General features: G+C 40.5%; 1 protein-coding gene across 2 annotated transcripts in view; it reads right to left on the bottom strand.

The window, feature by feature from the left end:
* Positions 1 to 1,586: 1,586 nt before the first annotated feature.
* LOC128643701 (lysosomal acid glucosylceramidase) overlaps positions 1,587 to 19,442 on the bottom strand; it is a 160,068-nt gene continuing 142,212 nt past the window's right edge. For both annotated transcript variants that reach the window (XM_053696530.1, XM_053696529.1), the window contains exons 9-11: positions 6,423 to 6,586; positions 6,197 to 6,313; positions 1,587 to 2,388 (exon numbers count right to left, since the gene is read on the bottom strand). In XM_053696530.1, the coding sequence (XP_053552505.1) occupies positions 2,283 to 2,388; positions 6,197 to 6,313; positions 6,423 to 6,586 (387 nt within the window). In that variant the 3' untranslated portion in view covers positions 1,587 to 2,282. The remainder of the gene's footprint in view (positions 2,389 to 6,196; positions 6,314 to 6,422; positions 6,587 to 19,442) is intronic.

Below are 19,442 nucleotides of genomic sequence, written 5' to 3'. Positions count from 1 at the left end.
ATAGACAACTCTGCTGTGGGTGCTCTCTTTGCCACTTCCTGTAGGGAAGGAGAATATCCCACAAGTATGGATGAATCCATGGACTCGATACAGCTTACAAGAGAAATCAGTTTACTATATGTTTGCTTGTATAGTTTTTTTTTTTGTTTTTTTTTGGTTTACTGTCCATTTAAGCAATAAAAATTCTGGTGTAGACTGTCCCTTTAAATTACAGGAAAAGGGAAAAATAAATGAGTATATTGCAATGCTGCTGTGGTATACATAGTTTATTTTTTATTACAATCTCAAACAATTTACTGTCTCTTTAAGAATAAAAATCTGCTTGTTTGTGATACAATTGCTTGCACCCAATGTTGTTGCACGCTGGTTTGCACTTGTGTTATGTTTGCTACTAAGATACCAAGTCTAAGGATTCTATTTGCAATTATATGGAGCTAGCCCGGCCCTTGTTCACTAGATGACTATGCAGTAGCGCATGAGGCAGAAATAGTCAGTATTGATGTACAAATGGTTATGCCGATTTTATGGCTATATGAAATGCAATATACACTATGATACCTTGTGGTAAAAACACTGTGTGAAGAATTTTGATGCAGGTATACCTGGCAACTTAAATCCTCATTTATATACTGTCCAGGTTATACCACCTTGGTGACTGCATGGGGGTTCTGCGTACAGTAGAGGTGTAGTCGACCAGGTTCATTTCTGCTTAATTCGATGTGTACATAAATCCTGTGTTTTTTTTTAACTTTAGCTGTACTATGTTGTTGATCAGGCCGTGACATCTTAGATCCCTATGTATATCTGTCCTGTTTTATCCTCCTTGGCGATTTATAGGGGGTTCAGGATACAGTTAGGGCGTAGTTGGTCCTGCCTATCATCAAGCTGTGATGATCTTTAGCTCTATTGCCGCTTCCTTTGTTTAGATGACTGGTCACACTTTATATGGGTAAATGTTTTTTCTTGTATGTGGTATGGGTGTGTATCCTACAATCGTGTGAGCATTCTTTACTTATGTATTTGATTATGTTGAATATATATGTGCACAAATATTTCTTGAAAAGAGTGCTGTAACCACTGTCTTTATATAGATAAATATCTTTTTCTATCTTTTTTGACGATTTATAGGCAATGTTTTTATTTTATTGTATTAAATGGCTGCAATATTTATAGGCACTGAAATGGAAGTCACTCAGACCATGTATTGCTTCCATATCCCTTTCAATATGTGACAGAGACATATAACACTGCATTTTTTATTCATGAATCAGCCAGAGCTGATTAAAAAATCATTTCTATTATCGGATTCGCTTTGTGCTTATGGTATTCTTTGTGGAAGACCATACTTAAGGTAGGTAGAGAGCACCTGCTGCCATTTAGTGCACTTGCAAATATATAACTGCTACAAATGTGCAAAACTGGTGCTCCTAAATCTACCTACCTGATTTTCAACAGACGATACAACGAACAATGTAAACTTGATGATATAAATAATTGGGTTTCATGTCCCTTAAAGGGAACACTGTACAGTGAGCTATATAAGTAGGTTTTTGCTGTTGCTCATTAAAGGACCACAATTAGAACAGTTGAGCAGATAAAATAAATTTAATATACTCAAAAAATATCAAGCAAAATATTTATTAAAAAAAAAAAGACAAATTTAAATGCAGGAAATATAGATTTGTGTACAATTGATATTGTTGTATTAAATAGTCATTGGGTGATTAGGACAACTCACACAGTTGTATTAGTGTATAGTAACAAGCCTTCAGCACCAGAATGTTTCTTTATTTTTTTGGAGGAAAAACAAAATCATTTTGAAATGCCCTCTGTCAGAGTCCCTAGGCCAAATGGGACAATGCCTAGATAAGCAGGATTTGTGGGGTACAACCTATTTTTAAGGGTAGTTCTGTGACATATGACATAAGTCAGAGTTCATATTGTTACCCATTGACAAAGCAAATAACTAAAAATGCCCCACACCCTCTACAAAAAGAAACCAAAAAAAGAAAAAAGTTGGAGTTGAAAAGTTAATTTAACTGTCAAACTCTTTCAAAACTGAAAATCAAAAACATACAAGGTGGCTGATTTCAGGGTGGTGTATTATTCCAAGTCCCTCCACAATCATAAATATATGGTAGATTTAACTCCAGCAACACTGTGTGAGTTTTGTTTGCTCCATGGGTGATGCATCATTTATTAATTTGTTTAAATTAGTTGGGGTTTTTTAATTTTCAGTATACGTTAAATAATGTGCTTCTTATCCAGAAACAATGATTCCTTTACGGACGCTTCCAGATATAAGTGTGAATGGAGCCTGCAGGAGACGTTGCTTCAATAACGCCAAGAAGTGGGTCAGATATTTCAAAATTGACATCATCTGAATTTCTACAAGTGAATATACACAATGAATATGCTGATGCAGGATGTAATGAGGTAAAATATACATTCATTTACCCAATAATCATCTAAAAGAAAAAGTTTTATATGGCATTCTGTTCTGATAATACTGAAAACAGCAAGTGGTCAAACCCCATGAAACATACATCCTGCTTACACTGCTGTGGTTTCTGATTCTGCATCTCACCTACTGGTCCTGAGCATGCATCCTGCTGACACTGCTGCAACACCTTATCCTCTATATCTCACATACTGGTCCTGAGCATGCATCCTGCTGACACTGCTGCAGCACCATGTCCTCTTATATATCACCTACTGGTCCTGAGCATGAATCCTGCTGATACTGCTGCAGCACCTTATCCTAAATATCTCACCTACTGGTCCTGAGCATGCATCCTGCTGACACTGCTGCAGCACCATGTCCTCTATATATCACCTACTGGTCCTAAGCATGAATCCTGCTGATACTGCTGCAGCACCTTATCCTAAATATCTCACCTACTGGTCCTGAGCATGAATCCTGCTGACACTGCTGCAGCACCTTATCCTGTATATCTCACCTACTGGTCCTGAGCATGCATCCTGCTGACACTGCTGCAGCACCTTATCCTCTATATCTCACATACTGGTCCTGAGCATGAATCCTGCCCTGCTGACACTGTTGCAGCACCTTATCCTGTATATCTCACCTACTGGTCCTGAGCATGCATCCTGCTGACACTGCTGCAGCACCTTATCCTGTATATCTCACCTACTGGTCCTGAGCATGCATCCTGCTGACACTGCTGCAGCACCTTATCATGTATATCTCACCTACTGGTCCTGAGCATGCATCCTGCTGACACTGCTGCAGCACCTTATCCTATATATCTCACCTACTGGTCCTGAGCATGCATCCTGCTGACACTGCTGCAGCACCTTATCCTGTATCTCACCTACTGGTCCTGAGCATGCATCCTGCTGACACTGCTGCAACACCGTATCCTTTATATCTCACCTACTGGTCCTGAGCATGCATCCTAGTGACACTGCTGCAGCACCATGTCCTCTATATATCACCTACTGGTCCTGAGCATGCATCCTGCTGACACTGCTGCAGCACCTTATCCTGTATATCTCACCTACTGGTCCTGAGCATGCATCCTGCTGACACTGCTGCAGCACCTTATCCTGTATATCTCACCTACTGGTCCTGAGCATGCATCCTGCTGACATTGCTGCAGCACCATGTCCTCTATATATCACCTACTGGTCCTGAGCATACATCCTGCTAACACTACTGCAGCACCATGTCCTCTATATATCACCTACTGGTCCTGAGCATGAATCCTGCTGACACTGCTTCAGCACCTTGTCCTGTATATCTCACCTACTGGTCCTGAGCATGCATCCTGCTGACACTGCTGCAGCACCATGTCCTCTATATATCACCTACTGGTCCTGAGCATGCATCCTGCTGACACTACTGCAGCACCATGTCCTCTATATATCTCACCTACTGGTCCTGAGCATGCATCCTGCTGACACTGCTGCAGCACCTTATCCTGTATATCTCACCTACTGGTCCTGAGCATGCATCCTGCTGACACTGCTGCAGCACCTTATCCTGTATATCTCACCTACTGTTCCTGAGCATGCATCCTGCTGACACTGCTGCAGCACCATGTCCTCTATATATCACCTACTGGTCCTGAGCATGCATCCTGCTGACACTGCTTCAGCACCTTATCCTGTATATCTCACCTACTGGTCCTGAGCATGCATCCTGCTGACACTGCTGCAGCACCATGTCCTCTATATATTACCTACTGGTCCTGAGCATGAATCCTGCTGATACTGCTACAGCACCTTATCCTGTATATCTCACCTACTGGTCCTGAGCATGCATCCTGCTGACACTGCTGCAGCACCATGTCCTCTATATATTACCTACTGGTCCTGAGCATGAATCCTGCTGATACTGCTGCAGCACCTTATGCTGTATATCTCACCTACTGGTCCTAAGCATGCATCCTGACGACACTGCTGCAGCACCTTATCCTGTATATCTCACCTACTGGTCCTAAGCATGCATCCTGCTGACACTGCTGTAGCACCTTATCCTGTATATCTCACCTACTGGTCCTAAGCATGCATCCTGCTGACACTGCTGTAGCACCTTATCCTGTATATCTCGCCTACTGGTCCTAAGCATGCATCCTGATGACACTGCTGCAGCACTTTATCCTGTATATCTCACCTAATGGTCCTAAGCATGCATCCTGATGACACTGCTGCAGCACCTTATCCTGTATATCTCATCTAATGGTCCTGGGAATGCATCCTGCTGATACTGCTTCAGCACCATGTCCTCTATATATAACCTAATGGGTCCTTAGCATGCATCCTGCCAACACTGCTGCAGCACCATGGCCTCTATATCTCAGCTACCGGTCCTGGAAATGCATCCTGCTGACACTGCTGCAGCACCATGTCCTCTATATCTCACCTACTGGTCCTGAGCATGCATCCTGCAGACACTGCTGCAGCATCTTGCCTTGATCACTTTATCTCACCTACTGTTCATGAGCATGTATCCTGCCGACACTGCTGCAGCACCTTTCCTGATTATGCATCAAGCCGACACTAATGCAGCATCTTGTCCTGATCACATTATCTCACCTACTGTTCCTAAACATGCAACCTGCTGACACTGCTGCAAAATCTTACCCTGAGCATGCATCCTGCATACACTGCTACTGCATCTTGTCCTGTGTGCCTTATCTCAACTACTGGTCCTGTGTATGAATCCTGCAGAATCTTGTCCTAATCTTTTTCTCACCTACTGGTCCTGTGCATGTATCCTGCTGACCCTGCTGCATCATCTTGTCCTGAGTTTTGTACCTCACCTAATGGTTCTGAGCACACTTCCTTCTGACCCTGCTGAAACATCTAATCCTGAGTTTTGTACCTCACCTAATGGTTTTGAGCACACTTCCTTCTTACACTGCTGCAACATCTAGTCCTGAGTTCTGTACCTCACCTAATGGTCCTAAACACACTTCCTGCTGACACACCTAGTCTTGAGTTTTGTACCTCACATAAAGGTTCTGAGCACACTTCCAGATGACACTGCTGCAATATCTTGCCCTGAGTATTGTACCTCACCTAATGGTTCTGATACACTTCCTGCTAAAATTGCTGGAACATCTAGTCCGAGTTTTGTACCTCACCTAATGGTTCTGAGCACACTTCCTGCTGACACATCTAGTCCTGAGTTTTGTACCTCACCTAATGGTTCTGAGCACACTTCCTGCCGACACTGCTACAACATCTAGTCCTGAGTTTTGTACCTCACCTAATGGTTCTGAGCACACTTCCTGCCGACACTGCTACAACATCTAGTCCTGAGTTTTGTACCTCACCGAATGGTTCTGAGCACACTTCCTGCTGACACATCTAGTCCTGAGTTTTGTACCTCACCTAATGGTTCTGAGCACACTTCCTGCCGACACTGCTACAACATCTAGTCCTGAGTTTTGTACCTCACCTAATGCTTCTGAGCACACTTCCTGCCGACACTGCTACAACATCTAGTCCTGAGTTTTGTACCCACCTAATGGTTCTGAGCACACTTCCTGCCGACACTGCTACAACATCTAGTCCTGATCAATTTAGCTCACCTACTATTCCTGAGCACACTTCCTGCTGACACTGCTGAAATATAATATCTAGCCCTGAGTTTTGCATCTCATCTAATTGAAGAATAGTTCTCATTTCAGTGTTTTAAGCAGTGCTCTGGTGTGAGGTACCTCACCTGTTTAGGATGACCACAACTGCCGACCCATCAGGGCAGAGGAAGGCGATGCTCTCCAGCTGGCTCTCCTGGTTGGCATCCAGGCCAACACGCAGGGATCCCTCTGGTATAAACTTGCTGCAAAAAAAACCCCAAAAAACATTTTTGATTAAAGGAAGAGAAAATATTTTTTATTTTAAATTTACATTGATACAAATGGGAACACTGAATTTTTACACTCACTGACCTGAAATGCGCCATGTGATAAAACATGGGCTGCTTATAGAAAACATCCTTGCTCAGATCCACAATAATGGGGCTATCCACGTAATTTTCCACCCAGGTGGGACCTCCATTCACATCTAGAGCAAGATTCCAGTCCGTCCAGCCAACAACAAAGTTGTTTAGATGCTGGGAATGTAATAGGCGAGATTGGTCAAATTGCATATTTCTACGTTTAACACATCACTGCTGTGACTAAAGGACCATTCTGTTCTTTTGCAAGTATTTTACCCTACGTACTATCTACTTTATAAGCAGTGTTTCTATTTAGTGCAGCTTTATAAACATGTCAGCTTGTTACAAATAGTCAATGTACAAAAGAAATCTGCTATTATCCTGATCAGCAGCAAGAAAATGAAGAAAAAGGCAGACAATAAATAAATAAATACATTAACGTTTTATCCATAGGGAGAAATGTAGAAAAATGTTTTGTTCTTCCACATTAATAGATTGCAAATGTGACCTGCCAAAACCACTACATAATATAAAATAAACTGCAGTTTTCTAACGTAAATCACACTTGTAATTAAAGTAAACAACTTTACTGGAAGCACCAACATAGCAAAAACAAACCCACATCAACAATATAAAGATATCAATCAATCACATAATTGTTTCTGTACGAGATCTCATAGGAAGGGTAAACAAACATATATATTAGGGCTGCAACTAACGATTATTTTCATAATCGATTAATCGGCCGATTATTTTTTCGATTAATCGACTAATCGGATAAAAAGAGAATCAATAATAGTTTTCTATGTTTTAAATAAAATCCACATAATGAGTGTTACAAATATAAACTTCAGACTAAAACTTTACATTAACACAACTGTTTGTCCAATTTTTAAGCAGCAGAGCACAGTTTTATAATTAAACAAAACAAAACCACAAACTGTTTGAAAAGAACTAGAAAGAGTTAGACTATCCCTGTTGATAACATTCTGTTATTCACTCTTTCAGAAACTTTGCATTGAAATGCAAAAATCTCAACATGTCCACATGCTTCTGGCTAAGGCTGGTTCTCTGTTTGCAGCTATATTTCCTGCAGCAGAGAAAAGGCTGTTGAGGTGTATAAGTAGGGTTTTGCCAATTTCACCAAAGTGGGATATTTATCTTTGTTAGCTCTTCACCAATGCGAGGTGTTTTCTACCTTGGCAAGGGACCGCTCAATAAAGTAACCCTTGACTTCATTCTAACATAAAAATATCTTGAATATCTATATGCAATGGTAAATAACCAGCTATAAGGTTAAGGGAAATATCTAGTCCGCTCTAAAAATAACGAATATATACTTATAAAGGTTGAATCTGGTACATATCACAATTTATTAAAAATATAAAAAAAAACTATAAAAAACAAAATCAAAAGCACTAAGGACTGTATATCAATAACAGGACAAAGCCTTACACATTTATTTATACATATATATATATATATATATATATATATATATATATATATATATACACACAGTATATATACACACACACACAGTATATATACACACACACACAGTATATATACACACACACACACATATACACACACACATACAGTGGATATAAAAAGTCTACACATCCCTGTTAAAATGTCATAAATCATTTCAGAACTTTTTAAAACATTTAATGTGACCTATAAACTGTACAACTCAATTGCAAAACAAACTGAAATATTTTAGGTGGAGGGAAGTAGAAATAAAAAACTAAAATAATATGGTTGCATAAGTGTGAACACCCTTTGATTTTATTACAGCACTCAGTCTTTTTGGGTATGAGTTTTTCAGCATGGCACATCTTGACTTGGCAAGATTTGCCCACTCTTCTTTGCAAAAACACTCCAAATCTGTCAGATTGTGAGGGCATCTTTTGTGCACAGCCCACTTAAGATCACCCCACATATTTTCGATTGGATTCAGGTCTGGGCTCTGACTGGGCCATTCCAAAACTTAAATCTTCTTCTGGTGAAGCCATTCCTTTGTTGATTTGGACGTATGCTTTGGGGCGTTCTCATGCTGAAATATGAAGTTCCTCTTCATGTTCAGCTTTCTAGCAGAAGCCTGAAGGTTTTGTGCCAATATTGTCTGGTATTTGGAACTGTTCATAATTCCCTCTACCTTGACTAAGGCCCCAGTTCCAGCTGAAGAAAAACAGACCCAAAGCATGGTGCTGCCATCAAAATGCTTCACTGTGGGTATGGTGTTCCTTTGGTTCTATGCAGTGTTTTTTCTCCAAAATATATCTTTTGGAATTATGGCCAAAAAGTTTAATCTTGGTTTCATCAAACCAGAACACCTATTGCGACATGCTTCTGGGAGACTTCAGATGGGTTTTTGCAAAATTTAGCTGGGCTTGGATGTTTTTTTTTTTGTAAGAAAAGGCTTCTGTCTTGCCACTACCCCATAGCCCAGACATATGAAGAATACGGGCGATTGTTGTCACATGCACTACACAGCCAGTACTTGCCAGATATTCCTGCAGCTCCTTTAATGGTACTGTAGGCCTCTTGGCAGCCTCCCAGACCAGTATTCTTCTCGTCTTTTCATCAATTTTGAAGGGACATCCAGTTCTTGGTAATGTCACTGTTGCACCATATTTTCTCCACTTGATGATGACTGTCTTTACTGTGTTCCATGGTATATCTAATGCCTTGGAAATTCTTTTGTACCGTTCTCCTGACTGATACCTTAACAATGAGATCCCTCTGATGCTTTGGAAGCTCTCTGCGAACCATGACTTTTGCTGTAGGTTGTGACTAAGAAAATGTCAGGAAAGACCTACTAGAACAGCTGAACTTTATTTGGGGTTAATCAGAGGCACTTTAAATGATGGCAGGTGTGTACTGACTCCTATTTAACATGATTTTGAATGTGATTGCTCAATTCTAAACACAGCAATTTTTACTTCCCTCCACCTAGAAGTTTCAGTTTGTTTTTCAATCAAGTTGAATAGTTTATAGGTCACATTAAAGGAGGAAAAAGTTCTGAAATGATTTATCTTTGTCTCATTTTTTTACATCACAGAAACCTGACATTTTAACAGGGGTGTGTAGACTTTTTATATCCACTGTATGTGTGTGTGTGTGTATGTATATATACACGCACATATACATAGACACACACACAGTCACACACCCTTCCTTCCAGAACGCGTTCGGATCCACATCTCTGCATGTTGACAGTGTGTTTCCTGTATTCAGCCTACGCTGTGAGAAGGACCAGAGGGTATTTCAGATTCGTCACACTTTTTAGTGTCAGTTCACACTGTGTGTTTGTACCAATAAATGTTTTTACACTCCAGTTAGGTTGCACTTCCGTTTTTCTTTTTATTTATTTTTTTACAAATTTTATTTTGTTGTGGGAACGGGGGAGTTCCCTTCTCAGAAGGCAGCACATACCGCAGGAAGAAAAACATAGAAAACTTAAATTATGCTTACCTGATAATTTTCTTTTGTTCAGATGGAAAGAGTCCACAGCTGCATTCATTACTTTGGGAATTCAGAACCTGGCCACCAGGAGGAGGCAAAGACATCCCAGCCAAAGGCTTAAAAACCCCTCCCCACTTCCTTCATCCCCTGTCATTCTGCTGAGGAACGAGGAACAGTAGAATAAATATCAGGGTGAAAAGGTGCCAGAAGAATAAAAATAACAGACGCCCCACAGAAAAACACGGCGGGGAGCTGTGCATCTGAAGAAAAGAAAATGATCAGGTAAGCATAATTTAAGTTTTTCTTTATAAAATGGAAAGAGTCTACAGCTGCATTCATTACTTTTGGGAAAATAATACCCAAGCTATAGATGACACTGAATGCTAAAACGAGAGGGTACAAAAGGCGGCCCATTCTAAGGGCACCAGGCCTACAATCCCTACCCACAAAAAACTCGCTTAGTCCGAAGCCGAGGAAAGTTTGTAAAAGGAAAAGACCCCAAGGACACTGACTTGCAGATAGTCCATAAAGCCTTGCTAGAGACCGCAGAAAGAGACTCGACTGAGCCAACACGCCTCCAGGAGACACCGTCGCCCAGCAGTCGGTCCCCAACAACACACCCCTTACTAGAGAAAGGAATCAACTACCGTAAACTCCCAAAAAGGGAAAAGACATGGAAGAAAAAAAATCAAGGATTCCCGAAGGGACCCTAAATAGGGAGCAACAAGTTCCAAATAAAAATAAGGAACCCCGAGAACCGAGCAAAGCTCACAAAGACCCTAACCGGTCTTGAGAAACAAAGAAGGTAACGCCCATACCCCAGATTGTATAGCAACCACAAGATTAAGGGGAATCTGAAACAGAGAAGAAACTTCTTCTAAATACAGCGCAACCACACCCTAAAGACAACTGAAGACGGAGTCCTCAAGTCGCAAGATAACTCAGAATATCGAAATATTCTGAAATCGAAACAAGTGCAGCAAACCCAGATAAGCGAACACCTGAGTCAACATCACATGCCACAGTCATACCAGGATGACTCTGAAAATAGAATACTGGCAGACAAGTCAAGAGCAGCTGAAGATAGATATCAAACACTTACCAGTCAGAGTGCTAAACATCCACTAAGCTGTGGGCACATCACAGGCTATCCAAAAGCCGCCAGTCCTCCTCACATATCTTGAACATGGAGAAAACACAGAACCTCAAGGAGGCTCATCGAACTTCAAATGACCCGAGGACGAACAACAGCTCACAGACCTTGCTCCAATACCGGACCAGCCCAAGCGACATGCAGGTCTGAAAAACAGGGGAATAGAAAAGACCCCAACAACTAGCCCCCAGGAAAGGATGGAATGGGGTGACTCGGCCACCCCAACAGAGCTCGGGTGCCAACCCAAAAAGCTCCATCAAATAGGTACTCCCGAGGAGAACCCCATAGTAGATGAACATAGAAAAAAGCAGTACATCCCTATGAAGACCTAGCATAACCCTCTATGACAGTCTCAACATGGAGACTTCAAGTTCCACAGATGGAACAGAACAAACCCCAGAAGAGCAGACTGCTCTCCTTTACAGGATAAAAATACTTGTTCCAACCTCCTGCACACAGGACAGGACAACAACCCTCCAGAGAGAGGACCCCCCCCCATAAGGAGGACAAACTACCCCCCCAAAGGGAAGAGCATATATAAGAACAGTCATGAGCCATAGTCTGATGAAAACAAAAGTCGAAAGAAAATCATCCAGACGTCCTGAGGACCACAGAAAGAACTCCCCCTGAAGGGGAGCATACATCTTTCAAAGGACAAGGCAAGCCCAAGGAGCGTATCCGAAAGCGCACAGAAAATCTGGCCAAGCTGCTAGCAGGCTCAACAAGCCAGACCTTAGGCCATAGCCTATGTTCCCTGGAAAAACTGGATCGCCCCGAACCAGCCACAGGATCTAAATCTCCGGACATCCAGAAAGATCCCAAACAAAAACTACAGGCCCGAGCCCCAGAATTCTTTAAAACAAACAAACAACACCCCAGGGAACACAAATACCCCGTCTGAAAGATCAGACCTCACAGGGGAATAACCGTCCTAACCCGGAGAACGGGGACAAGACTCACTCATAAATCCCAACCCAAAAGGAAGAGAACACCCCATGCAGGAGTCCAAAACTCCAAAAAGGAGCTAGGACACGACAGAGGTGCGCCAAAACTCTAGAGACAAGGGAGAACATTGAGGACAAAGTCACCTAAAGAGCGAGTAGAACAAAAGCTAGTCTCCATATCTCCTCAGAGTACGTAACCAGAGGACCACACCCAAGGAAAAAGAATGCAGAGCATCCCAAACCCCGGTAGAAAAAAAACCCCTAAACAAAGCTCGAGGCAGGAGACAACACAGCCTAACGTCCCTGATAAGAAAACAACAAACTCCCGAAGTAGGAAAAAGCCACATGGCCCTCCCCATAAGGCGGTCAAAACCGCTAAGGAGAAACGGACAAAGTCCAGAAATCTCAACCCGAAGGAAGAGAACTTCAAAAGGAACAAGACCAAAAAATGACAATTCTAAAGAGCCCCTGAAGCCAAAACGGCCAAGAACCGGCGGCAAGGAGGCCCTAAGTCCTCCAAACCATGCAGGGAAGGAAACACTCGACCAGCCTGAAAGGCAAATAAGGACTGAACCAATCCCCCATGCCTCACTGTCCATCAGGTCCTCTCAGAATGCTTAGCTGAAACTTGTAAAATAAAAACAAGAAATAATACAAATAAGAATGTGAAGCACTCAGTGCCCTAACCGGACCCGCCAGGCAGAACAGGCGCCACAAGACAGAAGGCTCTGAACCCAATCAGGACCAGCCTGAATCCAAGGGTCATCACTGTCAAGGCCGCATTTAGTCACCTACACAATAGACAAACATAGGACTAAACATGTCCTCACACTAGAACAAACTTCCGTAGAAGTAAACAGTTTGATCAAAAATCACGAGTATCAATTCTTCCAAGCTCAGAACTGGAGAAGGCTACTCAATAAACAAGACTATAAGATTACTTCATCCTCATATCTAATTCTGCAAGCCATTCGAAGGAGAAGACTGAAAATTCCCAGATCCATTAAGGATGGGATACACCAACAACGCCAAAACGTGCCTCAGTAGGACACGAAGGCGCGCCAGTCTAACAAAAGGCACAGCATACCTTTGCCAGAGCAAAAGACGACCCTGCCCCCGAAGGTTGACCCCCTGAAGCCTCAGGGACACTCGTTCCCCCGGAGAGCTGAACAGGACCAGGCCATCCTATGCCTAACAAGCCCTGGTTAACGGAACGCGTACAATATCGTAAGCACACTTCTGGAAGTTGCAGATGTGCCAGCGCCATAATTATGGACATGCAGAACCGTGCCATAACCTCCGGAGGGAACAAGCCACCTTCCAGAGAAGGATAAGCAAAATCTGGGTTACCTGCATGCGTAGTTAGAGATGGTGGTAAGGAACTCACCGCTCGAGGAACAAACCCCCAAGAGGCAGACAGCTCAGCGGCCCCTTGATTCCCTGATCCCGAGGAATTGAGCACTCTAAAACGGCCTTCAAAACATAACTGATAGGCATGTATCATCCTGACCAATTCATATTCGTCACAAGAAACAGAATCTGAACTAGAGACATCCGTCTCCACAATATCAGAATCCTCCATAACCGGGATATTGAATACAAAAAATGGACCAAATAGGAAAATGTAAACGGCACCCGACACCCACAATGGCTGGGGCACTCGCCACCTCCTATGAACCAGACACCAGCGGACCAGAAATTTTTCCGTCGCCACACAGTCAGGAATGCGGAAATGGAGAGCCAAAACATAACCACGCCCGGTCACCAAGTGAACCATACAGTCCAGAAAAACTACAGTAAAGGCCAGGTCACTTCCAAAGGCCGTTATGTTCCACAAGCCATGAGCCTAAGTAACACTACACATAAGCAGGTTGAATCACATAAATATGATTAAAAAGAAAACCCTGTTGAATAACCCCCCTCAGGAGATATTAACACTTAATTTCAAGATACAAAAGGAGCCTCTCACTGAGACCCTGAGATATAGTTAGTCTCGAAAGGTGGTAGCCTCTCTGGAAAACATTTGTATTACAATACAATCATGACGAAAGTAAAATGAAACAATCTTACCGGAATCTACGCCATGGAACAGGAACACGGCCATTCAAGTGTGACAGATAGTAGCAATGCCTCTGCCATGGACTTGAGAGAAGAAAGCAGGCAGCAAAACTCGTCAATGCTGATTGCTTGTGGAGCTGTTAATTTGAGTCGGGATGGTTTCGCAGAAAGACACTCCCTGCATCTCCGGACTAACACCCATGCTCTCACTGAGAGACTGACAGGATTACTTAAAATTCCAGTCCCATGCCGAAAAGTACTACCCTCCATAAGAGACTATGGAAAACTTCTGACACTTCTCCGACAACCTCCTGGGACAAAAGGCAAAGAATGACTGGGGATGAGGGAAGTGGGAGGGGTATTTAAGCCTTTGGCTGGGTTGTCTTTGCCTCCTCCTGATGGCCAGGTTCTGAATTCCCAAAAGTAATGAATGCAGCTGTGGACTCTTTCCATTTAGGAAGAAAAAGCTGATATTGTACACATTGCTTTCAGATTAACAGCACTTACCACGTATTTGCATAAAGGACAGAGCTTGTATGGCAACTTTGTAAGGATTAACGGTTATACTCTCCTCAACAATGGACACAAAGTCTCAAGATGGCCCTATCTGTAGCAGATTCAGAGAGTATGGAGGAAATTTGATTTTTAATAAATCTCAAAAACATTTTTATTTTTATATATGTTTTATAACCTTTACCAATATCTTGGCCACCAGTTTCAGTGTAATTATATCCTGTCATTTATCTGCAGTGCAGTGCCCATATACACCCATTTCTTTGTTTGTGTGTGTATATATATATATATATATATATATATATACACACATACACCTATTCATACACACACACACACTGGCCAAGATTAAAAGCGGTGCTGAAGCTAACAGTTAAGCTTCCAGGCAAAAACCTTCCTAGACATCTTCGTACTATACAAAACACTGTGCACATCAGAATATCACACAAATAAACAAAAAAGTGCAGGAATAAGCAGATAACAGAACTAGACACTAGTTGGCAGGGGAAACACATCAAATACTTCAGCTTTGTGTACAGACACCAAGGACTCCCCATCTGTCCCCACTAACTAACAATCACATGCGATTTAGTATTCCAGAGAAATCACAGATAACACTGAATTCATTTAGAAATATTACACATTGTTAGCATTACTGTCTGGATCAATATATATATTCTGCTCCATCAGAGTAGCTGAAATTAACTTAGTATATGTATAGTAAACAAGAATCTGAAAAACAAACATCAAGAAACATACAAACAAGGAAAACCATTTTTAAAAAAAAACAACAACTAAGTAATGCTTTACTTTTGCTATTTGTGCTAAACTATCATTTAAATTTCCTTTCTTGTATCCACCACTTTAAATATCTTAGTGCTGTAGTTTAGTAAATTCAAACAAATTCCAAGGACGCATTTAGGTTGCCAGGACTTGTATATAGATATTATTCCATAAATGTGAACGTTTTCAGGGTTTTAGACCCTTCCTCAGACTTACAAAAGAGTATGTCTGAGGAAGGGGCTAAACCCCCCAAAACGTTCACATCTATGAAATAATATCTATATACAAGTCCTGGCGAGTGCACTCTCTTTACTATATTTGTGCATACTTTCGGGTTGCACCGTGGGCATTTCTACAGGAATCTGGAGTGCTTGTCTGTTATATATATATATATATATATATATATATATATATTTTAGCTTCCTGTATATAGTCTTTTCTATCTTGGATTACAATCCCTCCCCCCTTATCTGCCTACCGAATCACTATATTTGGATCTTCTAGTTTTTTAATGATCTTTTTCTGTTTGACGGTCAAGTTATCCTTTTTAATTTTATAATTATTACAACATTTCTCTGAACTCTTCTTGAACCAGATTCGAGAAGACCGTGATTAAACTGCTCTTAGAATGAATAGGGTAATATGTGGAGGGAGGTTTTAATGATGTATGCGCTGGTAAGCATTTCCTCAATCCTTCTCGATTGCTATCTTCTTCCAATTCTTCCAGGATTCTTATAAGCGATTGTTCATTTTCTTCATCTCTGTTATCATCCTCAGATTTTGTTGAGTTTTTCTCAAAATGTCTCGTCAGGGCGAGCTTACGTGTAAATTTGTTTAGATCGATAAAGAGTTGAAAGGAATTTGGTCCTTTCGTAGGAGTGAAAGACAATCCTTTTTCGAGGGTTTTAGTGTCATCCGCCCCTAATTCTCTTGGAGATAGATTAAAGACTTTCATTTTTAAATTTTTGTTTCCCAGGTCAGTGATGATTTTTGTCTCTTCTTCTGGTCTCCTCTACATCCTCTGTGTTTGGCCTTTTTAGGCCCCTTGTTTTCCACTGGGGCTCCAATCTTGGGGTTCCGATTGCTCCCCTGTCGATCTCCCTTTCCATCCGATTCGACCTGGACTGTTCTCCCTGTTCCTCTAAAAAAGGATAATTGTTTATTCTCCTTAGTTGTCCTCCTGCATGTTTGTTATTATAGATTCCCATATTAGGTATTGTGTTCTTCATGGAGCTAGCTCCCATTCTAGTTCTGTTCTGTTTCCCATTTCCACTTGAGCTATTTCTTCTCCAATTAAAGTTTCTAATATCCCTTCTATTGTAGTCATTACTAGGATGATAATTTATATTGTCATACTGGTTTCTATTATCATATTGGTCTCTATAGTACATTCTATTTCCATATGTTTTATTGGACATATTACTGTTCTCACCTCGAAAGATAGTGTCGGAGTTCCTATTTCCATTAAACCCTTTATATGGTTTATACCCTTGTTTAGGATTTTCGTTCCCGGTGTGATAATTGAATTCTATCTTTCCATCTCTATTGTTAAAATATTTTCCCGATTTCCTAGTAGGTTTTCTATGATCAACACTGGATTCATTCTCCCTAATCTCACTCCTATGTGGTACATGTGTTGAAAAATCTAGGGAATTAATGTACAACCAATCTGTGTTGTCTGGGTTTAACCCTGGTGTATCAGGGACCAACAGGGGGAAAGGCTCTTCCTCCATTTGATTATCTTCTTCTTTACTGGCTTGGTAGTCTCAAACATTTACTCAATTTCTTCTTCTCAACTATTCCATCAAATCTGGTTAATTTTGTTTTGTTCTCCTTATCTAGTTCTTGATAGTAAACATCCCCACGGAAGTTATTAAGCTAGTCTCTTATGCTTTTAATTTCCTCCCCCAGAGATTTCACATTTTTGTTTCTATATTTTATTAAAATATTTATAAACTTAATTGAACACTCTTTCAAAGCTGTATCCCACTCAGTTAAAAGTTCCACCTCTGTATTGTCCATTATCAGCACTTTTTCTAACCTTAAGCCTTTAGGGATTATTTTATATTTAAGGTATCTTTCTAAATTATTGCTAACGTGCCAACTCAAGTTGCTTACGACTTAACTTTTCCATTTTTACAAATAGATCTTTTGAGTTGGCAATATTCAAATTATCCAATACAGTAGTCTCTGCTTCATAGACTGATAATTTTCTCTGTTTGGTGTCTGGATTAAAGTAACCACCATATTCATAATCACTCAGCTTTGAAATATAGAGTATATAAATCTAGATATTATTTAAAGGAAACTTTTAGAATTTTATTATCTGGTGTTTCCCCAAGAAATATTTTAGATATATTGTAGATATTTATATACTATTTTCCTTTATTTATATAAAATCAAAGAACAAACCGGCATGAATCCTTGGTGCTGTTAAAAGTATTGATCTATTTTTTGCTTGCCACCGATACTAATTACTGTCAAGTTGTACTGTGTTTTGAGCATATTTAATCGTCTACATACATTTTTGATTTACTAATATAATTATATATATATATATATATATATATATATATATATATATATCTCAATCATAAAAGAGAGAACAGCACTCCTGAGATAGAACAAAAGCTAGAATAACTTCCATGCCTGTGTTCTTTTAGCACACGTTGATGCCTTTCCACAGAGAAAAAATATCCTGTAGCATCACAGTCTGATCCTGCCCAATGACAGTCCAGCGCCAAAATACCAGGCAATTCTTCTCTGAACAAAAGAAACAACAACCCCAGACGATTTATTTGCATAAATATCAGAAAAGAGAGAACAGCACTCTTGAGATAGAACAAAAGCTAGAATAACTTCCATGCCTGTTCATTTCAATTGCAACTCAGGGTGCAGATACAACTGCACCTCACTGACGAGGCCCACAGAAGGCCGAAACGATTGTCTGGAGTTGTTGCTTCCCTTCTTCAGAGAAGAATTGCCTGGTATTTCGGCGCTGGACAGTCATTAGGCAGGATCAGACTGATATGCTACAGGATATTTTTTCCCTGCATTAATATTGCCCTTCATTACTTTTTTTCATTCCCTCTTCAAAAAAATCAAAGAATCGAATGGCCAATATCTTATACAAATACCAATAATTATTATAGGATATATATTAATTGCTAAATCTCCATAAATTTGAATTTTTTTAAAACATAATTTATGTAAGAACTTACCTGATAAATTAATTTCTTTTATATTGGAAAGAGTCCATGGGCTAGTGACGTATGGGATATACAATCCTACCAGGAGGGGCAAAGTTTCCCAAACCTCAAAATGCCTATAAATACACCCCTCACCACACCCAGAATTCAGTTTAACGAATAGCCAAGTAGTGGGATGATAAAGAAAGGAGTAAAAAGCATCAACAAAGGAATTTGGAAATAATTGTGCTTTATACAAAAAAAACATAACCACCATAAAAAAGGGGGTGGGCCTCATGGACTTTTGCCAATATGAAATAAATGAATATATCAGGTAAGTTCTTACATAAATTATGTTTTCTTTCATGTAATTGGCCAGAGTCTATGAGCTAGTGACGTATGGGATAGCAATACCCAAGATGTGGAACTCCACGCAAGAGTCACTAGAGAGGGAGGGAAAAAAATAAAAACAGCCATTTTCCGCTGAAAAAATTAATCCACAACCAAAAATATAAGTTTATTCTCATAAATGAAAGGAAAAAAATTAAATCAAAAGCAGAAGAATCAAACTGAAACAGCTGCCTGAAGAACTTTTCTACCAAAAACTGCTTCCGAAGAGGCAAATACATCAAAATGGTAGAATTTAGTAAATGTATGCAAAGAAGACCAAGTTGCTGCTTTGCAAATCTGATCAACTGAAGCTTCATTCTTAAAAGCCCACGAAGTAGAGACTGATCTAGTAGAATGAGCTGTAATTCTCTGAGGCGGGGCTTGACCCGACTCCAAATAATCTAGATGAATCAAAAACTTTAACCATGAAGCCAAGGAAACAGCAGAAGCCTTCTGACCTTTACTAGAACCAAAAAATATCACAAATAGACTAGACGTCTTCCTGAAATCTTTAGTAGCTTCAACATAAT

This window comes from Bombina bombina, unplaced genomic scaffold (genome assembly GCF_027579735.1).
Source record: "Bombina bombina isolate aBomBom1 unplaced genomic scaffold, aBomBom1.pri scaffold_578, whole genome shotgun sequence".
NCBI classification, from domain to species: Eukaryota; Metazoa; Chordata; class Amphibia; order Anura; family Bombinatoridae; genus Bombina; species Bombina bombina.
The sequence above is the reverse complement of the archived record's forward strand: the minus strand, read 5'-3'. Positions and strand labels throughout refer to the sequence as shown.